The sequence below is a fragment of the Ovis aries genome, chromosome 7, assembly GCF_016772045.2.
Source record: "Ovis aries strain OAR_USU_Benz2616 breed Rambouillet chromosome 7, ARS-UI_Ramb_v3.0, whole genome shotgun sequence".
NCBI lineage: Eukaryota > Metazoa > Chordata > Mammalia > Artiodactyla > Bovidae > Ovis > Ovis aries.
In genome coordinates, this window is record NC_056060.1 from 23597752 (window position 1) to 23607900 (window position 10149).

General features: G+C 39.5%; 1 gene segment (V, D, J or C); it reads right to left on the bottom strand.

Annotated features, from left to right (window-relative positions):
• Positions 1-9250: 9250 nt before the first annotated feature.
• Positions 9251-10149, bottom strand: LOC114115803 (T cell receptor alpha variable 23/delta variable 6-like). The segment is given in 2 exon segments: positions 9251-9888; positions 10028-10149. Coding segments are annotated over 2 exon segments (441 nt in total).

The window sequence follows — 10149 nt, forward strand, 5'->3', positions numbered from 1 at the left end:
GAGTAGAAGTAGATTGCCCCATGGGTACAGAGAACACTAACAGCAACAGCGAGACTCACACAGACAGACAGTGCCAGCACACTGAGACACGAAAACAACACTACAAACAGACTCCAACTCCAATATTACTTTCAGTCCTCTCTACAGCACTTGTAACCCCTTCTCTGCTTGCAAGCGTCTTACCATCAGGACGTCCTCCGTGCCAGCTGCCCTCCCGGTACGCTACCGGGAACCCGGCCTTACGCTGGACTTGCCTCTTCACTTTACACCTAGATGCCTCCCCAGCACTGGGCCCCGGACTTAATCTAGGCCTCTGCTACGTTAGCACCGGTGCTCAGAGCTCTTACCTCCTAACGAGGTGGCCCCCTTCTACCAGGAGAGTTGTTCCTCCCCAGTGGGGCGGAGATCCCAGACGAGCCCCCAGATGTTATGCACCGAGCCCATATCTCCGAACCGACCGAGAGAAAGCAAGTCCTCCACCTTAATGCAAAAAGGCAGGAAGGGAGTTTATTTCTAGTGCACTAGGGTCCAAGTCTCATCTGACATAGCGGAATCCAACAGGGACCCCGAACAAAGGGATATGGCGGTTTATATACAGTCAGTTCTTTGTCTCAGTTACAAGAGTAGCTGGCGTTACATGACTGGCTAGACAGGATGAGCGCATGTCCTGTCTCTATCTGGTTGGTGTGTATGAGAAGTCTTCCTAATTTGGTCAAGGAATGCTGTTTTTTCTTCCCAGCTAACAGGAAACATGACTCAGGTCCCTGGTGCTATGCACCTCACTGAGCCGTCCGGCCTGCCTGACAGATGGCATCACTGACTCAGTGGACATGAGTTTGAGCAAACTCCAGGAAACAGTGCAAGACAGTGAAGCCTGGCATTCTGCAGTCCACGGGGTCGCAGAGTCAGGCACGACTGAGCAACTGAACAACAACAAAGCATCCAGCACTGTTAACTGGTTAGTGGATGATGTCCTCATATACTCATCCTGGGGCAACTGTATCTATGGTTTGGCATCTTCTTTCCTGGTTCCCTTTAACTTCCCATTTTAACTGGTAATGTCACCACCATTAAGACATCCACCACGTTGGGGTCAAATGCTTCTCCATAGTCCAAGTCTTTCTCTTTAGGAGCCCTCTAAGATGTTACACACTGCCTGGCAATAAAAATTAGAGATGATTATTACATCTGAAGAAGTTAAGCTTAAAATGGAAGCAGATGAAAAGAAAAAGAAGAAAAAGTAACACAAACTCTGAACTAAAATTTATTAGTAAATATATCCTTTTGTAAAGGATTTTGAAATACTATAGTTGGCAACATTAGTTGCCTTATCCATGAGATGTAATACCCTTGATCACTTTTTTCTGAGTTTGTGCTTTATTACAGTGTTACTATAAACAACTGTTCTTTATAAATTATTGTATTGTCCATACGTTTTTTGAAAAATTTTATACTAGAGAGTGGTATATATGTGTTTATATGTATTGTATCTAATCTATTCCAGGCAGGTTTTACATAAGCATGATTTTAGGGGTAGTTTTTAGGGTGGTTTAGACTTTAAATATCGGAGAAGGTGATGGTACCCCACTCCAGTACTCTTGCCTGGAAAATCGCATGGACCAAGGAGCCTGGTTGGCTGCGGTCCATGGGGTCGTAAAGAGTCAGGCACAGCTGAGCGACTTCCCTTTCACTTTTCACTTTCATGCATTGGGGAAGGAAATGGCAACCCACTCCAGTGTTCTTGTCTGGAGAATCCCAGGGACGGGGAGCCTGGTGGACTGCTGTCTATGGGGTCTCACAGAGTTGGACACGACTGAAGTGACTTAGCAGCATCACAGTTAGAAAAGTTATGTCTCATTTCTCACAGATTAAAAACTTGGGAACAATAAAATCATAGTTTTGATATTTAAATTAGATAATGAATCTGAAATGCATCCTACATTGCCTGAAATGTAGTAAGCACAATAAATATCAACTTTCTTTTTTCTAGTAAAACCTACCTTTCCTTCAATGTCCAGGTCTGTAACCTTCTGCTCCTTTTTCCCCCTCCATATCAGGTCAGCGATGGGAGTTTCTAGAAAGATATTTAATCACTTATTCTCCTGGAGACTCATTACTCTTCTCTATACTTTTAGGGTTATATCTACTAGCTACACTGATGCACTGATACTCTCAGGGTGCAGAAAAGACACGAAAGGAACACCCAGAGGAGGTAGGTATTATTTTGATTTCCCTAATGAATAATAAAATCAAGGTCATTTTTGTATGTTTACTGGCGATTGGATATGATATTTCTAAATTGGTCTCCAAGATTTCTCCATTCTGTTTAACTATCTTCTTTTCTTTTTGATTTATGAGCTTTTCATATATCCTGCACTTGAGTTCTTTTTTAGAAATATGCATTGCAAATATGGTCTACTAGTCTGCAATTGACTTTCTATCCTCTTGGCAGTTTTTTTTTTTTTAATAAAGACTCTTTAATTTTAATTTAAATTTTTATTTCTACTTTATTTTACTTTACAATACTGTATTGGTTTTGCCATACATTGACATGAATCCACCACAGGTGTACATGCGATCCCAAACATGAACCCCCCTCCCACCTCCCTCCCCACAACATCCCTCTGGGTCATCCCCGTAAAAATACATTTTCATGTTCATAAGAAGCTAGCTTGAAAGTTTTGTTTGTTTTCTTTAAGAACTGTAGAACTGCTTTCTTTTGGTGACTGCTATTGCTTCTGATAAGAAAACAGGTATCATTCAAATGGTGTTTCCCAGAATACAATGTATCACTTTTCCGTGGGTATTGACAAGATTATTTCCACTTAAATAGACCCTGGGATTCTTCTTCAATGCCTTGCAAACTTCTGCCAAAACCACAATGGCCCACTTGCAGAATTCCTTATTCATCTTTATGGCATTTCACATAACATTGCTCCTGAATAAGGACCTTGTTGTGGAGGAAGCCAATATAGCAGTGCTTATAGGAGGTGCTTCCTATGAGCAAATAGGTTATGGAATGGGTAACGGAAGTAGTTATAAATACCAGCGACACTTATGTGGTCATTTTCAGTAACAAAAAAGTAAAATGCTATTAATGTTTTTCATATGAATATATTTACACATACATTAATTATTTTTAAATCCCCTGTCTCATATTCTTGCCTGTAGTAACATACAATGTGCTAATATAAGTTAATCTTATTCTCATTGTATCTCAGTTATTAAGGTACAGGTTTCAATGCAAGAGTGTGATTCAGCTAGAAGAGGAAAGAACATCACCCAAAAAATAGATAAATGAACTTGGTATAATTTTGCAGAAGAGAGTTAACTTATATTGGTTGAATGAGGAATTATTGCATTATATCAGCAGGAAGAATAGTTTTCCTGTTGACTTTATGACAAAGCTGTGTTGTTAAAAGAGGTACTGATGGACGCCTAGTTAACAAATCAATTAAATAGTTAAGCTACTGCAGTAACTTTGTACTGCCCCAGCCTAACTATCTAGAAATCGATTTGGAAGGCACTTGTCAGGAGGTAGCCATATTTTTATATTCTGCTGGCTGGTGCAGGGCTCCAGGCACTGTGGCAACTCACACATGTTGCTGCTGATCCACTATGTCATCTTACTGGTGACACACAGCTCTTCCGCCTCCCACCAGATCTCCAAATCTTCTGTCGTCTTGGGCCAAGTATGCATGCAGCATAACAGCAGGTGACACTCTTCTCCTCAAGGTCACTTGTTCTTGTGAGACACTAAAGGAGCTCAGAGACAAGCTTTGGTGTGTTATGCGGGTTCCATTATCCTCAGGGTTCTAGTATGTCCTTATGAGTCACAGTTCATCCATGCTTTTGTCTACACCCAGCTTTCCCTCAAATGTTACTCTTGCTGGCTAGCAGTGAATTCAGTCTCAGCACCAGATACAAAGATAGCAGCTTTGTACAGACTCCTCCAGCTCTAGCAACTGCCTGAATTCTAATCTCAATAACTGACCTCCTATTCGACACCACTAGTGGTTCCGCTTTTCTGATTGTAACTTCAGTGACACAAAGTCTGAGAGGAAAGGACTAAGGAAATTATTTTCATGATGATTCCAGATAACTATAACTAGACCCGTGTTTGCCATGTGAGGGTCTTTAGGTGAAGCTGCCACTTTGATGCATTGTGGGGCAAGTATTCAACTTTAGACAACGCATGTTCCATATGATTGTTTTATGGTACGGAGAGGGAGGTGGGAGGGGGGTTCAGGATGGGGAACACGTGTACGCCCGTGGTGGATTCATGTTGATGTGTGGCAGAACCAATACAATATTGTAAAGTAATTAGCCTCCAATTAAAATAAATACATTTAAATTAAAAAATAAAGTCAAAAATTCAAGACCGAGAATGTATTAGTAGAAAGTTACTCTGGACACCTGTTTCCAAATGACATGGAAGGAGTTTTTGTTTAAAATTATATCTTCTGATCCAGACCACAGATGAAGCAACCACAGGACCACCATTTCTTGTCTGAGGTCTGCAGGTGCGCATTTCAGCTGGGGTCCTGCAGCAGGGGGCCTCTCTCTTATTAAGCTCTAGGGTTTTTGTACAGCTTTTCTCATTACTTCAGGCACTGTGAGTTCCCAGACTGCACAAAAGTACTTTGCGGAGTCTTCCAACTGTAAGGCAGAAATGGTGAGGCTGATGGTGTTCTGTGCTCTCTGAAAGTTTACAGAGTAGCGGCCATTCCTTGCATTCGGGCCAGAAGGTTCCTGACGAATAAGGAAAGTCATCTCTCCACTGGGAAGTTGCTTAAACCAAAAAAGGTAGTGCGTGTACCCACTCCACCTTACTTCATACCGACAGTTCAGAATGACAGATTGCCCTGTTTGACTGGTTATGTATGGCTGGTCTTGGGTAACTTTCTGAGCCACACCAGATCCTGTGGAAAAAATCAGAAAACCAAGCTGAAGTAGTGAACAAAATAATGTAGGCATTAGACTAATTTGAGACCCGAAGAAAACCCAAACTGAAATTATAATAGATATGCTTCCCTCCGATCCTCCTTTCCTCCCCAAGTCCCTGTGAATCACCACGTGCCTGTGTGCAGGCCTTTCACCCTGAACACTCACACCCATGTTTGCAAGCATCCCTACCAGAGAAGGTGACGGCCAGGAGCACCCAGAGCAGGCTGGAGAGCTGCATGAGGCATGGAATCCCGTGCACAAGTGTGCTCAGTTCTGCCTCAAGATGAGAGTTCAGTGTCTTTGAGTACCTGGTAGCCCAAATACATAGTACCCAATACCTGCGTGACTCCCCCAACAGGAAGTGGGAGTTGTCATGCTTGTAGACCACGTGGTCTGTGCACAGATGAGAAAAAGTCTGACTCACCACAGACCTTTATTTTGTCTACTTGTCTTTCTCTGGTCATGAATTACCTGATCACTAATGACCTATGCAGTATCTGAAAGGGACCTAAAAAAAGCAATTCCCATGAAAGGTTTGAGTTGAGCAGAACTGAAGAATAAACAAGTTGACATACATTGGTAATTGATCAGCAGAATAACTTTACCAGCCCATTTAGAGCATAATTTAGTATATGCCATGAACCCTTCTTATACTCTATTTACTGGTCATCATTAAGCCTATGCCAACTTTCCTCCATCCAGTGTCTAATGACTCTTTTAAGAAGCTCATAGAACTTCATCTTTTTTAATGAAAGGCAATCTTATCCAAATAGTTAATATATCTCTTATTTACTGGGTTCTAGAGCTCTAGTTAGGTTTTCCTATAAATAAGTTACTTCAAGATCAAACAATAACAAATCAGTCCTTCTGACTTTCGGAATGTATTCCATTATCTAAGTGTTATGAAATTATAACAGGAATAAAACATTTTTTGTACAGCTTTCCCATTACTTCAAGCACTGTGAGTTCCCAGACTGCACAAAAGTATTTTGTGGAGTCTTCCAGCTGTAAGGCTGACGTTGAGTCTTACTTATTAGACTTTGAGAAGGATCAGGGTATTCAGACCTGCTGCCTCTCAAAGTTCAATCATGCTTCTTAGACCATGTGTCCTAGAGTTGTCCTCATGTCACGTTTTCTATGTAATTGTCCCAGAGAGTTCAGTCTCACTTGTTAGTGGCTCATTATTTTTCTCTTTGTGAAATAAAGTCAATAGAAGCACTCCAGATCTTTCTGTGACACAATGCTATAATGCACTCCTGCCAAACTTGGTACCTACAGGCTGCAGACACTTAGTACCTGTCAATACCACAGAAGCTGGTGACTGAAGTTCTGTATACTGTTACCAGATCATGTAGAATGTAACTGTCAATCTTCCATCTGGTTTCATTGTTTTAGTGGAAGAATTAACATAAAATAGTCAAAGGTAAATAGACAAGTAGAAAGGAAAGTACAGACAAGTTCTCTAAAACAGTGCCAGTCCTTTAACTTTAGGACAAGGTAACTAGGGATGCAGGAATAAAAGTGTGCATTTAGTTGAGATGTCTACTCCTCTGTCTCATTTCACCTCGGAGTGCAGACAGGCAGCTGATGCCCTGGTTTGCAATTATTTATAACTAAGTAGAAGAGACCATGGATGCCCACAGCAGCCTAGGCAGTAGCATGATAAAATGAAATATATATATTAACAGAATAATTACAGACATAAATATAAGGAAATTGATACTGATAAATTTTTATCAAAACTCAGGACTTACTCTGATTCACCAGTTTTTACAGGCATTTTTTGATGCATAAGTCTATGAGACTTTATCACATGTGTTGGTTCTTGTAACTGTCACAGAAATCACAATACAGAACTGTCCCAAAGCTCTAAAAACTGTCCCTTTGCACACGTTCTCACCCCTGCAATCCCTGATCACCCCTGGCAACTACTGATCTCCTTTTCATTTCTATATTTTTCCTTTTAAGAATGTCATGTAAGTAGAATCACACCTTATGCATGGAATCATTCTGGATCATAACCATACTATCCAGTAAGTGTTATACATCAAGTAGCCTTCTGAGATAGACTTTTTTCCACTCAGCATAACACTCTTGAGATCAGTCTAGCTGATTGCATGTCTCAGTAATCTGTTCCTTTTAATCACTACAGACTTTCCCCAACTAAGGATGGTTTGACTTATGCTTATTGACTTTATGGCGGTGAGAAAGCCATTCAGTTGAGAGCACACTTTGAATTCTGATCTTTTGCTGGGCTAGCACCATGCAGCCTGATATTCTCAGGTGATGCTGGAAGTGAGCTGAGTTTCTAGTCAGCCCCAGAATCAGGAGCATAAACAACCTTTCTGCACCCACACAACCTTTCTGTTTTTCACTCTCAGCTCAGCAGTCAATAAATTACATGAGATTTTTCTATACTGTACTATAAAATAAACTTTGTGTTAGATGATTTTTCCAACTGTAAGTTAATGTAACTGTTGAGCATAATAAAGCTAAAATAAGATGTTCGGAGGGTTAGATGTAGTAAATGCTTTTTTCTCCTTAATACGATATTTTCAACTTACAATGGTTTATTAGAACATAACTCCATCATAAGTTGAGGAAAATCTATAAATAATATGTCTATTTATCCATCAGTTTACCCAATGAAGATGTTTCCAGTTTGGGGCCGTCACAAATAGAGCTACCATGAATATTCATCTACAGATTTTTGTATGAACATAAGTTTTTTTTATTTCTCAAGCATCAGTACCACAAGTGTGATTGCTGAGTTGTAAGGAAAGTGTTTGTGTGAAAGTTTGTGTGAAACTGATGTACCGTATTCCAGAATGACTGTACCATTCACCCACCAGTAATGCATGAGTGATCCAATTTCTCTGCACCGTTGCCAGAACTTGGTATTGTTAATACTTTTAGTTTTAGCCTTTATGACAGTCGTGGAGTGCTATCTCATTGTGTCTCTCATTTACATTCCCTAACGGCTATTGATGTTGAACATTTGCTCATATACTTATTTATATGCTTTTATCCCTACTACATATCCTCTTTGGTAAAGTGCCTGTGTTAGTCTTTAGTTCATTTTTCAACTGGATTGTTTGTTTTCTTCCTGCTGAGTTTAGAAGTCCATTGTATTCTGAATACCACTCTTTTGATGGAAATATAGTCTGCAAACATTTCCTGCCATTCAGTGGTTTGTCTTTTTCATTCTGTTAGTAATAACTTTCACAGAGCAATCGTTTTTCATTTTAATGAAATCTAAGTTTTTTTTATGGATTGTGCTTTTAGTGTCATGTCAAAAATCTTTTTGCCTAACTGTACATTATAAAGATTTTCTCTTATGGTTTCTTCTAAAATATTTATAGTTTTACATTTGAATGTATGATCCATTTGAAACTGAATTCAATGTTTTGTATAAGGTGTGAGATTTAGGCCAAGTTCCAATTATTTGCATATTAATATCCACTTGTCCCAGTATCATTTGCTGATAAAACTGTCCTCTGTTGAATTGTCTTTGCACCTTTGTCAAAAAAATCAATTTTCCCCACTTGTATGGGTTGACTTCTATACTCTTACTCAGTGACATGAACTTGCCAATGATTTTTTAATTTCTTTTAGCATCTGTACTATGGTTTATTTTTTCATTCTTTATATTCATAATTTATGCTTTTTCTCTTTTTCCCTTGATACTTCTACCTAGAAACAGATCAGTTTTATTAATCAGCTTTCTCCTTGTGTGAGTCTACTACTATAGTATTACCCAGTGGCATAAATTTATTAATAATATTGCTGAATTACCATTTTCACACTGCATATGATTTTCTCATGTGTATAATTCATATTTTCTTTTATTATATTGATAATTTCCTTGATAATTCTAGCTAGGAATAGATCAATGATATTAATCATTTTAAGAAAAGTAACTATATTTAATGATTATTTCTATTGTTTGCTTTAGAGTTCACCAATATGAATTTTTAATTTTACCTTTCTTTTAGATATATTGGGTTTTATATTTCTTTTCTATCTTCTTTTGTTGAAAGGTTAGATAATTTTTTCAACCTTTTTTCTTTGGTAATAAAAGTACTTAAAAGAGATAAATTTCCTTCTAGGTATTATTTTAGCTGTGCCTCATGCATATGTCAGAGAAGGTAATGGCACCCCACTCCAGTCTTCTTGCCTGGAGTATCCCAGGGACGGGGGAACCTGGTGGGCTGCCGTCTATGGGGTCGCACAGAGTCAGACATGACTGAAGCGACTTAGCAGCAGCAGCAGCAGCAGCAGCAGCAGCAGCAGCATACATATGTATATGTTTGTGTTCTCTCTATATTTTCTTTCAAATACTTTTTAACAGTCATTGTAACTGCTTCTTAAACATACGTATGAGTTGTTTTAAATTTAGTGCCTAAATTCCAAGTGTTTGGGAGTTTTTAGAGACATTTTTTCACAACTGATTTTCTCTATCAATTCCAATTTGGTGAAAGAATAAATTCTGTATAATTTCAGTTTCCTTATATTAGGACTTTTTATGCACAAACATGTATATGTGTATATTTCATCTGCACAGCAGGTGTGTCTGGAGCCTCGGCTGCAGGTCTGGGTACAGGCTGCAGGTGTCTGGGGAGCACTGTGCACTTGCTGCACAGAAGTAGGTGGCTGAGTCTCCAGGCTGGGAAGTTGCGATGTGCAATGAGAGCTGTTTGGCACTTTTATTGTGGAAAACTGTGAGTCTTCCATCTTCCATTTCATTCATAACTGAACGTATGGCTATCAAGAGTGCAGGGCCTTTACCAGGATATTGCCGGTACCATGGGAAGTAGTCAAACAAACTGTTCTCATAACTACAGTTCAGAATGGAAATCTCTCCTTCCTTGACTGTCAAAGATTGAGGGCTCTGTTTCACCTGCTCTTGGCTGCTTTTTTCCTTCTGTTGTCCGCTCACCCCTGTTTAAAGAGATAAAAAGTCATTAGTCCACAAACTGATATTTCCTTAAGTTTCTATCTGCATGAATTTGTCCATACCCCAGTTTTCTCACTCCTTCAAATTAATAAGATATCCTAGGGTTTCTCCATCATAACTCACAGTCTACTTGAAGACACAGAATTAAGAATGATGCTCCCAGCATCTTGTCCATTGTTCCTGGCACCAAAGTTCAATGACAGCTCAGGTTCTTCTTCTGGTCTCCTCAGCCAGCTAGAACTCTG